The sequence below is a fragment of the Castor canadensis genome, chromosome 16 (assembly GCF_047511655.1).
Source record: "Castor canadensis chromosome 16, mCasCan1.hap1v2, whole genome shotgun sequence".
Lineage (NCBI taxonomy): Eukaryota > Metazoa > Chordata > Mammalia > Rodentia > Castoridae > Castor > Castor canadensis.
In genome coordinates, this window is record NC_133401.1 from 22,583,314 (window position 1) to 22,599,404 (window position 16,091).

Genomic DNA, 16,091 nt, shown 5'->3' on the forward strand with positions numbered 1-16,091 from the left:
GCACAAAAGCTGTCCTGGCAAGAGGACAGAAGAGGTTTTACCTCTTTCAAAACCTGCCTCTTTCTTTCACAACCTGCCTCCTCCCTCTGATTTCTTCCCTCTCAGAAACAAGGCAAGATGCTCACAGCCTTGGCCCCTCAGATCTCTGGTGAACTAGCCTCCCCTCTTTGACCTTGGTGTGTTTTAACACACAGAGTGCTCTCTTCTAGCACCCTCTTGTCTTCCAAGCTCAGTCCTGAGATAAAACTTCCAACCTGGTTCAGAGTAACCTTCTGCTCAGTCTATGCGTTCTGCACGGAGGGTCCTGCCATGGGCAGCTCCAGATGCAAAATGATCTATCGTGTCCCCACTGGATGGTGACTCCTGGGGGACAGTGTCCAGGTCTGCTGTGTTGTCTGTGCTGTGCAGTGAGGGTAAGCCCACCCCGTGGCTGTTGATGAAGGGAAGGCTGTTCACCCAAGCGGACCTCCTGGATTTTGAATTATGACTCCACCAATGACCACAGACAAGAAAATGTCACCCAAGGGGACAGGGATGCAGCAGATAGGGCCAGACCCTTCCAGGGGGATTTTGGGAGAGTCTCTCTCCCTCTCTGGCTTCAGGATCTCCAGGCATGGCCTAAGCTCCCAGGGCCAACAGTGCCTGTATCAGGAGTTCCTTCTCTGAGGCCACTGTCCTGACCTCCCCCTCTTCTGTGAGTTCTCCTCCAAGCCTTGCAACTCTTAGTTCCTCAAAGAAGAGCAGGGGGAACAGACGTTGAATGGCGTCCCTGCAGCTCAAGGCTAGGCTGCTGCCACCACTATTGCTGCTGCTCTGGAGGCGGGATGGGGTGGAGGGTGGGAGGGAGGCCAAGGCTCCCTTGGCCTCACCCTGCAGGTGCAGCGGATGGTGATTGTGCAGGAGGGTCTGTGTGTCCATGTGCCCTGTGACTTCTCCTATCCCTGGAAGGCTGGACTGACTCGGACCCAGTTTACGGCTACTGGTACCGGAAAGGGGCCATTACAAGGCAGGACATTCTGGTGGCCACAAATGACCCTAATAAACAAGTACAGGAGACAGCCAAGGGCCGATTCTACCTCCTTGGGAACCCCCAGGCCAACGACTGTTCCCTGGACATCAGAGATGCCAGGAAGAAGGACCAGGGGACATACTTCTTTCGGGTGGAGAGAGGAGATTTAAAAGGGAGTTATGCTTTGAACCAGCTGTTTGTGCAGATGGCAGGTAAGTCACAGCTCCAGGTAGGCCACAGGGGAAGGTCACTGAGGCTGCAGGGCAGGGCTGGGATGGGGAAGGATTGGGGTTCTAACATGAGGGGCTCATGGGAGGAGCAGGATCAGTGTCTCCTCTTCTCTCAGGATCACACATTGGACCCTCCCTCCTGACTCTGTGTCCCCCTCTCCTCACCAGCCCTGACACAACCCCCTCACATCCACATCCCAGGGCCCCTGGAGCCTGGCTGTCCCAGCAACCTGACCTGCTCTGTGCCCTGGGCCTGTGAGCGGGGGACGCCACCCATCTTCTCCTGGACAGGGGCCTCTGTGTCCTCCCTGAGCCCCAGGACCATCCACTCCTCAGTGCTCACTCTCATCCCCCGGCCCCAGGACCATGGCACCAACCTTACCTGCCAGGTGACCTTCCCTGGAGCTGGTATGACTAAGAAGATGACTGTTTATCTCAATGTGCCCTGTGAGTGTCCTAAGCTCTGATACCTGGGTCTCTGATGGGGAGGGGACCCTGAGAGCAGTGAGGATGGGGACCAGGACCTGGACACTGGGTACTGGGTCCTAGAATCCAGTGTGTGTGTGCAGCCTCCACTCCTCCATTTACACATGTCCTGGGGACAGACAGCTGATGTCCACTTAGCCTGACTGCTGATGGACCCACTATATCTTCCTGCCTCAGATTCTCCCCAGAACCTGACTGTGACCGTCAGCCGAGGAACTGACCCAGGTAGGGAGGAGCCTGCTGGGCTGAGGGACCAGGGTCTCTTCAGCCCAGGAAGGATGGGGTCTCTTTGCTCTAGACTCACTCTATTGCCAGAGACCCTTTGCTGAGGAACCAGTATCCCCTCCCCATCCTCAGCTCCTATCCACTTGAGCACCTGTCCCCATCCACCTCTCAGTCCCTCAGACTGCTGCAAACTGCCCTCACCCATCACTGGATCAGGATGACATTTGCACAGCAGAACTGGACCTTCCAGGCCTTTCTCACCCATCTGTGGGTCCACCTCCAAACTCCTCTGCTTCTCTCCCAGTGGCTGGGATCTAAGAGCTTGTGGAAGGAAACACGGTCACATGGGAAAATGCTCAGAACACGTGCACAGCAGTCTCTTCCCAGAAGCTCAGTCCCCTTCCCTGAAGTGACCAGTGTCCACAAAGGCTGCACTGAACCTTGGCTTGTCCACCTGAGGATCTGGGGTGGGGCACTGATATCAGTAAATGGAAGGGTCCTCAATTTCACGCTGCCCAGATGGACCCCGATTCTATGGGCATCTCCTGCCTGTGGACAGTCATGACCCTAATTTCATTCTACCAGAAAAATGTGCAGTGCACAGCCTTGAACCTACTTCCTCACGCGCGCGCGAGTGTGATCACCTCCTCCGGCACGATGTAGCTGGGTCACACGATCGTTCTAATTTTGAGTTATGGTCAAGTTGCCCTGCACTTAGGGTGAACTCATTGCTATTCCTGCTAGTGATGGGAGAAAGTGTGTGTTTCCTGTACTTCTGTCCGTGTCTGTGTGTCTGACCCACTCTCTGCACTCTAGTGTCCTTCTTTCTCATAATCTCTTTGCCATTCTGACCCACTGTCTCTTTCTCAATAGCATCCACAGCCCTGGGGAGTGACTCATCCCTTTTGGTTCTGGAAGGCCAATCTCTGCACCTGCTCCGTGCTGTGGACAGCCATCCTCTTGCCAGGCTGAGCTGGGCCTTAGATAAAGCGCGTTTGAGGAGACAAGGTCTTTGTTTTTCAGGGTCAGGACTAGGGTGAAACATTTTCCTTGAGCATAAAATTTAAGGAGAAGCAAAACTCAAAACCAAACCCCAAAATAGAACGGCCACCATGAAAACCAAAGCCAATCAATTCAGCAACTAAGTAAAATAATATTGTGATGTAAGAATTAAAAAATAAAATAAAAATGAGTCTGATTGTGGTGGCTCATACCTGCAATCCCAGCTACTAGGGAGGCAGAAGTAGGGAGGATCATAGTTCCAGGCAAGTCTGGGCAAAACAGTTAGTGAGACCCCATCTCAACCAACAAATGGATGTGGACATGCCTGTAATTCCAGCTGACATAGTAACATGGCAGAGGCTGGCCAAAGTAAAAATACCCAGACCTTATCTGAAAAATAACCAAAACAACAACAACAAAAAAGGCTGGGGGGTGTGGCTCATGTGGTAAGAGCACTTGCTTAGCAAGTGCCAGCCAGGTCCTGGGTTCAAACCTCAGTATCATAAAAAAGAAAAGATTGCAAAAACGAATTGCACAGAGCAAGGTGCTGTGCAAACAGAAGTGCAGAGTCAGTGTAAGAAGCTGGGGGAGGGAGGGATTCTCAGAGAAGAATCAACAAAACAGCTCCTCCCCACCCATCTGCAGGCAAAACTGGACCTCTGTCTTGGGTGACTCTGGGGGCCATCGGAGGTGCTGGTGCTGCTGCTCTGTTCTTTCTGTCTGTCTACATCATCCTCATCTCGTGAGCACTGGCAGTGGGAGAGAGAGAGGGAGAACCCCGGGATGTGGGGAGGACAAGCCCGGCACAGAAGCCCTGAGCCCATAGCTGGAAGGACCTGGATGGGCTGAGAGCTTGAAGCCATGGCTGGGGCCCCCACTGTCTCCAAGTGGGAAGTCACCTGCTTAGCACAGGAGCCTCCAGGACGGGGCCATCCTTTTGCCACCTTCCACTACTGTAATAGGAAGCAGGGGAGGGGGTGATCTGCCTGCTGCACCCTGTCCTGGCCAGGCTGAGGACTCCCTGGTGTCTTCATTCAGAGTTCAGTCCTGCAGGAGGAAGTCAGCGAGGCCCGCAGCAGACGTGGGGGATCCAAACACTGTCAGGGGCTCCACATCCAAGGTGAGTGGCAAGTGCCTGTGGCTACATCCTGCATCCTGCCTGGACACTTCCCCCGAGGTGGCCTCTGGGATTGCTCAGCACTCTGACTGCTGAATATGGCCCAGGTTGCTTTCTTGTCTTTCCTCCCACCTGGCCTCTCCAGCCCAGTCCCCATCTTGCTAGTGGTGGATAGTTCATTCCACCCTGCTTTCTCCCAGGCCAGGCACAGAGGAGGACTCAGAGTTCCCTCCCCTCCCCTCCTTTCCTCTCCCCTTCCCTTCCCCTTCTTTTTCCCTTCCCTTGGCAGGTGCTCTACCTCTCAAACAACACAACCAGCCCTTTCTGCTTTAGTTATTTTTTCAAACAGAGTCTCACAGTTTTGCCTGGACCTATTCATGCTTCCTGTGTAGCTGGAATGACAGGTGCACACTGCCACACCCAGCTTTTATTGGTTGCGATGGGCTCTGATAAACATTTTGCCAGGCTGAGTAGTTCTATTTGTGGGTATACATATCCAAAAGAATTGAAATGAGATTTTGAAAAGATATTTGCACATCTGTGTTCACTGTAGCATTTACAACAGCCAAGAGGTAGAAGAAAATATTCATCAACAGACAAATAAATAAAGAGAATGTGATGTCTATTCATACAGTGGAATATTACTCACCACGAATAGCCAAGGCAATACTCAGTCAAAAGAACAATGCTGGAGGTATCACGATACCTGACTTCAAACTATATTACAAAGCAATAACAACAAAAACAGCATGGTACTGGCACAAAAACAGACGTGAAGACCAGTGGAACAGAATAGAGGACCCAGATAGGAAGCCACACAACTATAACCAACTTGTCTTTGACAAATTAGCTAAAAATATATGATGGAGAAATAGCAGCCTCTTCAACAAAAACTGCTGGGAAAACTGGTTAGCAGTCTGCAAAAAACTGAAACTAGATCCATGTATAGCACCCTATACCAAGATTAACTCAAAATGGATCAAGGATCTTAATATCAGACCACAAACTCTAAAGCTGATACAGGAAAGAGTAGGAAATACTCTGGAGTTAGTAGGTATAGGTAAGAACTTTCTCAACGAAACCCCAGCAGCACAGCAACTAAGAGATAGCATAGATAAATGGGACCTCATAAAACTAAAAAGCTTCTGTTCATCAAAAGAAATGGTCTCTAAACTGAAGAGAACACCCACAGAGTGGGAGAAAATATTTGCCAACTATACATCAGACAAAGGACTGATAACCAGAATATATAGGGAACTTAAAAAACTAAATTCTCCCAAAACTAATGAACCAATAAAGAAATGGGCAAGTGAACGAAACAGAACTTTCTCAAAAGAAGAAATTCAAATGGCCAAAAACACATGAAAAAATGCTCACCATCTCTAGCAATAAAGGAAATGCAAATTAAAACCACACTAAGATTCCACCTCACCCCTGTTAGAATAGCCATCATCAGCAACACCACCACCAACAGGTGTTGGTGAGGATGCAGGGAAAAAGGAACCCTCTTACACTGTTGGTGGAAATGTAAACTAGTACAACAACTCTGGAAAAAAATTTGGAAGTTCTTAAAAAGCTAGACATTGATCTACCATTTGATTCAGCAATACCACTCTTGGGGATATATCCAAAAGACTGTTACTCCAGAGGCACCTGCACATCCATGTTTATTGCAGCACTATTCACAATAGCCAAGTTATGGAAACAGCCAAGATGCCCCACCACCGACGAATGGATTAAGAAAATGTGGTATCTATACACAATGGAATTTTATGCAGCCATGAAGAAGAACGAAATGTTATCATTCGCTGGTAAATGGATGGAATTGGAGAACATCATTCTGAGTGAGGTTAGCCTGGCCCAAAAGACCAAACATCATATGTTCTCCCTCATATGTGGACATTAGATCAAGGGCAAACACAACAAGGGGACTGGACTTTGAGCACATGATAGAAGCGAGAGCACACAAGGGAGGGGTGAGGATAGGTAAGACACCTAAAAAATTAGCTAGCATTTGTTGCCCTTAACGCAGAGAAACTAAAGCAGATACCTTAAAAGCAACTGAGGCCAATAGGAAAAGGGGACCAGGAACTAGAGAAAAGGTTAGATCAAAAAGAATTAACCTAGAAGGTAACACACACGCACAGGAAATCAATGTGAGTCAACTCCCTTTATAGCTATCCTTATCTCAACCAGCAAAAACCCTTGTTCCTTCCTATTATGGCTTATACTCTCTCTACAACAAAATTAGAGATAAGGGCAAAATAGTTTCTGCTGGGTATTGAGGGGGTGGGAGGAGAGGGAGGGGGTGGAGTGGGTGGTAAGGGAGGGGGTGGGGGCAGGGGGGAGAAATTACCCAAGCCTTGTATGCACATATGAATAAAAAAAGAAAAAAAAGATTGAGTTTTCTTTTGCTGTGAAGAATGACATTGGGATTTTGATGAGCGATTGCATTGAATCTGTAGATTGCTTTTGGAAGTGTATCCATTTTCACAATCCATGAACGTGGTTGGGGGGGTCTTTCCATCTTCTGGGAGGTCCTCCTTCTTCACAGTTTTATAGTTCTCATTGTGGAGGTCTTTTATCTTCTTAGTTAAGTTTACTTCAAGCATTTTTTTTTGAGATTGTTGTTGTGAATGGGGTAGTTTTCCTGATTTCTTTCTCAGCCTGTTCCCTGTTGGTATACAGAAAAGATTCTGAATTTTGGAGGTGCTGGGGTTTGAACTGAAGACTTCAAGCTTGCCAGGCAGGCGCTCTATCACCTGAGCCATGCTTGCATTGAGAAAAGCTACAGATTATTCTGTGTTCATTTTGTATTCTGCTACTTTGCTGAAAGCATTTATTGGCTCGAAGAGTTTTGGGATGGATGAGTGGTTGAAGGAACTCCTGGGCTTCCACTGGACCTCTTTCTTTCCTGTCTCCATTGTCCTGCCCTGTCCTTTTCTACTCTCCACACAGGGTCCCCTGGTTGAATCCCAAGCCAAGGACAGCTCCCTGCACCAGGTTCCCTCGGAGGTGGCTGCCCCCTCCTCCCCAGAGAAAGAAGACATCATTATGCTGCCCTCAGGTTTCACAGGGTGACGTCCAGGGGTCTGCAGGACCAGCAGGCCATGAACAACAAGGACTCAGAAATAAATACCTGCAAGTGAGAAGCTGCACAGACTTGGCCCTGACCCAAGGGATCCTAGCCTCTGCAGGACAAAGGAGAAGTAAGAGCATGGTGGACCCTGTGAGAAAAAGCCAGTCTCCAATCCCCACCATTCTACCCTCTGCTTCCATGAGACTGACTTTCTCAGAATCCACAGATGGGTGAGGTCAGGCAGTATGTGTGTCTCTGTGCTGGCTCATGTCACTTAACTTCTTGTCCTCTAGGTTCATTCGTGTTGTTACCAATGACAGAACAATGTATGTTTCAAAACAGCTGAAAGAGCTGGGTGCTGTTGGCTCACACCTGTAATACTAGCTATGTGGGAGGCTGAGGTGGGAGGATGGAGGTGTGAAGCCAGTCAGGGCAAAATGTTCATGAGACCCCATCTCCCAAATAACCAGAGCAAAATGCACTGGAGGTGTGGCTTAAGCAGTAGAGTGTCTGCTTTGCAAGTGTGAAGCTCTGATTTCAAACCCCATCCTCCCCCAAAATAAAAGCTAAAAGAGAGTATTTTAAATGTTCTCATCACAAAGAAATGATAGCTATTTGAAGGCCAGGTATGGTGGTTCATGCTTGTAATCCCAGCACAAGGGAGGCTGAGGCAGGAAGATGGTGACTTTAAGGCTGGTCTGGGCTACATAGTGAGACCCTGTCCCCCAAAGCAACAAACACTTCCCTCCAAAAAAATCCAAAAAAGCATGTATTATGGGATAGCACAGGGTCTACTCAGAGACTCACACATATGCTGTTGTGAAGTCAGCTATTCCATGGACAAAGGAAAGACTTCTCAATTAATGCCGGCAGAACAAATGTGCCAAGGTTTGGACAAAAATGACCTTGACCTCTGACCACATCACACGCAAAACGCAGTCTGAGAGGAATCATAGCCAACCCTGAAAGTGAATCTCTAAAACTCCTGTAACTGTATGGTCCCATGCAGCCACCATGTCCACATGCGGCTGCTGAGCATCTGACCTGTACTACGTTTAATAATCAAAAAGTTATAAAAACTAATGATGTTAGCATGGGTTACATGTTGGTAACTGGGAATCCCAGTGACCCCTCACTGGGAGTTGTCAGAGCAGGTCACTCTGGGTGACCTCTTTCCAGTGTCCCAGTGCAAACACTGAATGAGAGTGCCAGCTGGCAGCCGCAGCTCTGTAATGGGGGCCCCAAGACTTGGCTGTGGAGGACACACGTGGGCAGGGACACGGTGAGAGACGTCCTCAAAGTGAATCCCAAAGTGGCAAAGATCCAGGTGTCCTGACCTCACAAGAACTCCCTAGCGGAGACTCTGTCCCTCAGCACAGAGCGGCTCATGTCCTGAACCAGTTCACAGAGCACCTTAGCCCAGGGTTCCAGGGTGAGGAGGCCAGCAAGGACAGGGACAGCCTCGTTCTGGAGTGACCATCACCTGGACATAAATGTCTACTGTTTATTTACTTCTTTTGGTGGGACTGGGATTTGAACTCAGGGCTTCCTGCTTGCAAAGCACGTGCTCTACTGTTTAAACCACATCTCCAGTCCATTTTGCTCTGGTTATTTTGGAGATGGGTTCTTGTGAACTATTTGCCTGGGCTGACTTTGAACCGCGATCCTCCTGATCTCAGCCTCCCAAGTAACCAGGATTACAGGCGTGAGCCATCACGCCCAGCACTGATGAGTACCTTTTATATCTGTATTGCACCATGAAACAGTGAGCCCCACTAAGCCTTGGGACCCTAAGGAGGAAGCCTGGATGCCTCAATCTCTCTCCTACCATCTCTGTGTCCTTATACCCTGCTGGCTCTTCCTCCAAGTCTGCCTCCCTCTGAAATGCCTCCCAAATCCGGGAAAGGACTCAGTGAACTGAGCCCTCACGCTTGCCTTCTATGCCATGCTTTTTGTGTGGCACCACCATTTTGGCTCCTGGACCCAAATGCAATTTTTGTCCACCATTTCCAGATCTGAGGAGAATAAAAAAAATAACACTTCTACCAAGAACAACTGGGATTTTCCCAGAAAGAAAATTGTTTTAGAGGTGGCCCCACAATGTGGTGTAGGAAGAGCACTGCGATCTTGTGAAAAGTGCTTGCCCTGTCCTGGACCTTGACTGCTGTGAGTCAGGGGTGAAAGCAAGCAGTTATGGGGGCATCCAGGTAGACTGAAAGACTCCAGGCATGATGGGGGGATGAAAGTCAAGGCAGGAAGTGAGTACCCACAAAGACAAAAATTATATGCATATATATTCCACTGCTGGATGGCTGTGGGCTTTTTGAAGAAGGGTGGTGTGCATCAGGGAAGGGACAGAAAGTACATGTGGGGTGTTCTTTATGACCTAGAAGCAGCACAAACCATAAAGAATGTTTAGATTTTTGTCCACAGAAGATAGGCATTCACCTGGATGGATTTTCTGGTTGGAGGTTGTTTACCTGGTCAGATCTGATTCTTGTCTGGTGTCACCCCTCAGAAATCAGCTCCATTGTCACTGTCACAGCACCAGGGGATTTCCTAGCTCAAAATGTGGTCAGCTCTCTGCAGGGAGAGAAATTAATAATAAGCAGTAATTATAAAGTTTCTGCACAGCAAAAGAAACAACAGAGTGAAGACACAGCCTACAGAATGGCAGGGAGCCTTTGCCAAATGTTCACCCATCAGGGAATTAGTATCCAGAATACATAAAGAACTCAAAATTAAACAACAAAAGAGCAAACAATCCAATCAGCAAATGGGCAAGTCAGCTGAACAGGTAGTTCCTAAGAGAAGAAGAGCAAATGAAATGGCCAGTAACTACGTGAAAAATTGTTCAACGTCTTTATCCATCAGGAAATGCAAATCTAAATGACATTGAGGTTCCGTCTCACCCCAGTCAGAAACCAAAAATATAAATGTTGAGGATGTGAGGGAAAGGGGGCCCTTTGGTGCTGTTGGTGGAGATGTTAATTAGCACAACCCCTGTGGAAACAGTGTGGAGGTTCCTGAATAATTACAGACAGAACTGCCATATGATCCAACTGTGCCAGTCCTGGGTTTATACTCAAAGGAATCAAACTCAATGTGCAGTAGAGATCCCTGCTAACCCATGTTTCTTCAAGCACTGTTGACAACAACCAAGCAATGAGGTCAGCTCCGTACCCATCAACAGATAAGTGGATAAAGAAAGTGTGGTATGTATATACAATGGAGTATTATTTAGCCATAAAGAAGAATGCAATTCGGTCACTTGCAATTTGCAGGAAAATGATGAGACTGGAGACCATGATGTTAAGTGAAAGAAGTCAGTCTCACAGAGACAATTATTGCATGCTTTCTATCTTATATGGAGCTTCTTTTGTGGGGGAAGGACATAAAAGTAAAAGGGGGGCTAATAGGGATATGGAAGGGGGAAAGGAGAAGGTGGGAGGGAGAAAAGAAAGGGTCATAGAGGAGAAAAACATGTTCAAAGCATATTATCTGTATGAATGAAAATGTCATAATGAAACCCAGTGCTTTGTACAATTAATATATGCTAATAAAATTGAAAAAATTATTATGGCTCTTAATAATTATGCATTCAGTATATTAATATCATCTATCATTATATTATCATACGTATAGATAATGGTCTTGGAGGCCAAGTGTGGTAGCATATACTTGTAATAATCCCAGCTACAAAGGAGGCAGAAATAGGAGGGTCGTGGTCTGAGGTCAGCCTCAAGAAAAAGCAAGACCTTATCTGAATGATTAAAGAAAAAGGGCTGGGGGCGTGGCTCAAGTGACAGAGTGCCTGCGCAGTAAGCTCGAGGCTGTGAGTTCAAACCTCAGCACTGTCCACAAGATAATCTTTATCATAACAAATGTGTACAGGATTGTAATGAATCATAGTTGGGTACTTTCCTAATTCCCCAGTTGTTTCTCTCCTTCCACTCACCTTGAGCCTGTGTGGTTTGCTAATGAGAGAGGAGTCAGAAGCCTTGGCAGAGTCAGTTAGGTTTTGGGGGACAGAACTGGGCTGCAGGAGAGGATGGAAGGATTTAGAGCTCTTCTGAGTTGTTAGTGGGAGAATCTGGGGACCCGGGAGGGATCAAGGCTGTTTTTCTGAGAATCAGCTGTCATGTGCATTGCAGGCTGTGCTAACTCCTGCTCATGTCGCCACATCACACCTGCATCCCAGACACAGGGAGCGGGGCGCGGAGGACCGTGAAGGCTCTTGGTGAAGGAAAGTCTCCCTTGTGGAATATGCTAACCCCCCAAGTCTGAAATCCCCACTCCTGTGCACAGACCTTCTAGAAACTCATGGATACTGCTGGGCATGGTGGTCCACAACTGCAATCCCAGCACTGGGGAGGATGAGACAGGAGGATTGTGAGTTCAAAGCCAGCCTGGGCTACACAGCAAAAACCTGTCTCAAGACAAAACAAAACCTAACAAATAAATGAAGTATATGTTATTTCATATGAAGGACATTTGAAGATTTTGGGATCTGCAGGTGGTCCTGGAAAGAATCCTCTAGAATGCCAAGGGACATCCATATGATAAATATATCTACTTATCTACTATCTATCTATCTATCTATCTATCTATCTATCTATCTATCTGCCTGTCTATCTATCATCTATCATCTATCTATGATCTATCAGTCTACTTATCCATATATCATCTATCTACACACCTATTATCTATCAATCATCTATTTATCTGTTATCATCTATCCATCTATCTATCTACCATTTATTTATCTATCATCTATTTATCTGTCTGTCTGTCTGTCTATCACCTATGCATGTTCTGCAGGTGTGAGCCACCACACCTGGCAGCATCTCCTTGCTTTAAACTAAGAAACAACACCATGTCCGCCAACCAGGACATTGTCTGTAGTGACTGGGCTGCCAGACGACATGACCATGTGTACTTCTCCAGCTCGGAAAGTACAAAGGCCACAGACAGGAAACTATTTGGAGTCTTGACTCTCATTTCCCTTGTGGAAAGCAGAAATATGTCTCCCTTTTCTATTTCTTCCTATTTTATTCCGTTATATGAAAATAAGCCCTTGCCCTTGTGAAACTTCGCTTCTTGAGACTTCTTGTAATCCTTTTCATTGCGGGTCACCAGTCCCTGTGGCTTTGTGTGGAAACTGGGAAGCTGAGGGACATCCTTGTCCCTCCTCCGGTGATACTGGTGCCTAGCTCCAGTCAGTTCCCAGCTCCAAAGCCATCACTTCCTGATTTCTGTCCCCAGAGATTACTTCTTCATGTCCCTTGAACTCTATAAAATTTGCACCATGTGGTAAGTATTCATGTTTCTGTTTTTCTCCCACTCAGCATTGTGTGTTTTGGGGATTTCCCCGTGCGTACGGCATGTGACAGCATTCTGTTCCTTTTTTATATTGCTGAGTAGGAGTGCATGGATTAAATTTATCATAAGTCATTTGCTTTTTTTCTGCTTGTGGATATTTGGTTTGTTTCATTTGGGGGCGTTATGAATACAGGTGCTATGAACATATTTATACAGGACTGTGTCCATTTGTTGGGACATCTTCATTTCTTTCAGGTATTGGGACATCTCTGGTTTCCAGAGATGGAAGCAATGGGGTCAGAGCCACATTTGGTGCTCCAGGGACTCTGGGAAGTTGCCATAGAGACCAGCAGGTTGTGGGGATCCAGCAGTTCAGGAGGGAGGTAGGAACTGGAACTGGACATTGGAGACACATTGGGGAGTCCAAGAATCCTGGTCAGCAGCACTTGCCACTGTGAGTTGAATCATCCCCCATTCCTATGAAGGTGACTTTATTTGGAAGTAGGGCCTTTGCAGATGTAATACAACTCATCCTGGATTTGGGTGATTCCTAAACCCAGTGTCTACTGTCCTTATGCCAGGAGAAGATTTGGACAGAGACACACATAAGGAAGATATCCCTGTGACAATGGCAGCAAGGGTTGTAGTTATGCTGACAGGAGCCCAGGAGTGCCAAGGATCGCTGACCACCACCAGAATCTACAAGAAACAAAGGAGAACTTTGTTAGAAAATTCACAGGAGCAGGCCACACCAACACCTTGCATTCAGACACGACCGAGAGGTCTTCATCAGTGGGACTTGGAGGCTGGCCTCACTAAGGGCTTGCCTCCTGCAGGCACTGCCGTATCTGCTTTGGGAACATTTACTCTTCTTTGACACAACAATCCTGTGTCGTGTCAAACATCCAAGAAGCTCCTAAGTACTGTGAGCACTGAGATTGCTAAGATGGCTGTCCATGTGTCCAAAGACTCTGTGACTAAGGAGTCTCTCCCTTCCTCCCTCCCCCTCTGTGTATCCACAATAGCTCTCCCTCCTCCCTTCCCTCTCCCTGTCTTTCTCCCCCTTTCTTTTTTTCTATTGCAACTGTGATTGTTTAAACATTTCTGGGGCACATTCATGAAGACAGCCCAGATAAAAGTACCAGACATGGTATTAGGGACTCTGAGATAACTGTTCATACTGCACCTTTTTATTTTCTGATTGTAAAAGCAGTTTATGCACTTTGTGAGAAAACAAAAACACTTTAGGACATACAGTAGAGTATAAAGAAAGAAATTAGATGTGGGATTTTAAAAAATATTTAAGGTGTTCTTCAATTTTTAAACTTGTATGTGTGCACAACACTGTAAAGTTTACAGCTATTACTGTCATTAATCTATACATTTTCATATTAATTAGTCTGTGCACTGTCATAAGTATGATCCTATGAGACGCAGCTTTGTGCTGTATGTCTCTAACTCAGAATACCAGCGTTTTCCCTATCAAAAAGCTTTTCTCCACCCCCACCCAGTGGTTTCTAACCATGACAGCGTAGCTCAATGTGTGCAGTGCATTTATGAGTTGCTTCATTTCCGGTCACTGACAGTGCTGAGATGGACATATTTGCAGCACCTCTCCTGATTCCATGGCTTTGGGAGAAGGAAATGCAGAAGTTGGAAGCTCAGGAGAGGACTAGAAGGCCATCTCTGCAATTAGAGTACTGAGCTCTGCCCACGACCTGCCCCAATCTGCATCCCATTGGTTGGCTCTGATTGGCAGCTGGAGGGGCCAATGGCTATGCTGCCCATGATGTCAGTTCCTCCCATAGGTTGCAGGTAGGGTCTGCAGACTTCTTTCAGGAGCCTCCATCTTCCAAGCCCAGTGAGACTGGAATGGTTCTTTCTCCTGACCACCCTTTCCTTTCTGGTCTCTGTCAGGACTCGGTTCTCTTTCACCACTCTTCCCTTACCTCCGTGTCTGTCTGGTACTGTCCTCCAAGATTTCAGTGGACACTTGAAACCCGACTTGTCCTATGGGAAAAAGTAACAAAAGTCACTTCTCCAGTTTGTAGGAAACTCATGCAACGAGGGAGAGTCCTGGATAAAGAGAGAGATTAAGGGTCCAACTTCCAATCAAGCCCCACCCCAACCCTGGGGACTTCACCTCTACACCAAGAGTCCTCAAGATTCCTGTCCTTTTTACTATTAATTTTTGAGATGGGGCCTCACTATGCATCCCAATGTGGTCTCAGACCCTTGATAAGTGCTGGGATTACAGGCATGTACTGCATGTCCAGCTCAATATTGATTTCCTTTCAAATCAGAAGAAAAATTGAAGATAACCTATTCTGGATTTTGCTCATCTTTATATCAAATACAGTTGAAATATATAATTTAAAAATACTTTTTATAGAGGAAGAGCACACTAAGGCAAAAGGCAACTCCAGTAAGAACCCATTACATAAGACAGAAGTGTCCCTGCTTTGAGGGAAAGGAGAAAGGAGCCTGGACCCCTGCCCATGTGTGTTCCCCACCTCACGCCAAACTCTGATGCTTACAGACACCCCTCTGAAGAATATTCTGGGTCTAGAAAGGTCTTTTCTCCAGAAGGATCTGCTCTAAGTCAGCCTTGAACCCTTCTCAGTTGAACGCTCTGAGACCTTGTGTCTTTTGAGACCTCTCTTACTATTGAACAAACAACCCTGCGTCTCTTACCTCTATGCTCTTCCAGGTTCCTGTGTCTTCCCTTACTCCACTCCTCCCCCTATGTCTTGCTCACTCTCTTAGTGTCTTTTGCAATCTCCTTTTCTGGATAGGAGAATTCTGGTTTCTGGATAGGGGAATTTTGTCTCCACCTTGGGCTCCCCTCTCTTTTCACATGACATACTTTCTCAGGGAGTTGGGGAGAAGAGGGATCATTCATGGTTTTTCTACTTTTCATTCTTAATTTTTTTACTCTTTAACAACATTTTATATAATTGGCCTTAGAACAATGCTATCTGACAGAAGTTTTTGCAATGACATAAATTTTCTATATCTGCCTTATTCAATGTGGTAGCTTCTGTCCATGTGTGGTGGTCTAGCACTTGAAATGTGGCTAGTGTGACTAAGGAACTGAATTTTTTACTTATTTAATTTTAATGCAGTTTAAATTTAAATGACCACATATGGCTAGTGTCTGCCATATTGGTTAATTCAGATCTACCCTGTAAGGTTTAAGTTAAATTTAACATTAAATGAAATCAGTATTAAAATCTTTTTTGATGTGCAATCTTTAAGTGAGGTAATCTTTCAAATGATTTTGATCTCTACGTTTACATTCCAAATGGGTTTTAATTTAGTTTAAGATTTTAAATTAAGGTTAGTTCGATGAAGAGGAATTTTAGTGTATGTGAGTCTTGGGAACTGAGCTGCCACTGGGGCTGCTGGTCTCAGGTGAAGAAGACTGGCCTGAGTTGATGAGGGCTCCTTTTCCCTGTCTCAGGGGCTCAAGCAGATCCTTCTGCTGCCCTAACCCAAGTCTTAGCAGGAAGGATAGGATTCCTGACCCTGGGGTGATGATGGTGGTGATATGGTAATGATGGCACGGTGGCAATCGTGATGGCAACAGTGATGGTGTTGATGGTTACAATAGCGATGGTA

General features: G+C 46.5%; 1 protein-coding gene and 1 long non-coding RNA gene across 2 annotated transcripts in view; one reads left to right on the top strand and one right to left on the bottom strand.

Moving 5' to 3' along the window:
- The first annotated feature begins 760 nt into the window (after positions 1-760).
- Positions 761-4,548, top strand: LOC109683890 (sialic acid-binding Ig-like lectin 7). Its single transcript, XM_074057360.1, is given in 8 exon segments — positions 761-856; positions 859-948; positions 951-1,221; positions 1,408-1,686; positions 1,903-1,950; positions 2,824-2,958; positions 3,598-3,694; positions 3,991-4,548. Coding segments are annotated over 8 exon segments (1,191 nt in total). The 3' UTR covers positions 4,166-4,548.
- Positions 4,549-6,444: 1,896 nt separating this feature from the next.
- The window catches only part of LOC141418078 (uncharacterized), a 34,445-nt gene continuing 24,798 nt past the window's right edge, over positions 6,445-16,091 (bottom strand). The window contains exons 2-5 of the long non-coding RNA XR_012442711.1: positions 14,420-14,480; positions 11,459-13,169; positions 9,629-9,731; positions 6,445-6,743 (exon numbers count right to left, since the gene is read on the bottom strand). This is a non-coding gene — a long non-coding RNA (uncharacterized lncRNA). The remainder of the gene's footprint in view (positions 6,744-9,628; positions 9,732-11,458; positions 13,170-14,419; positions 14,481-16,091) is intronic.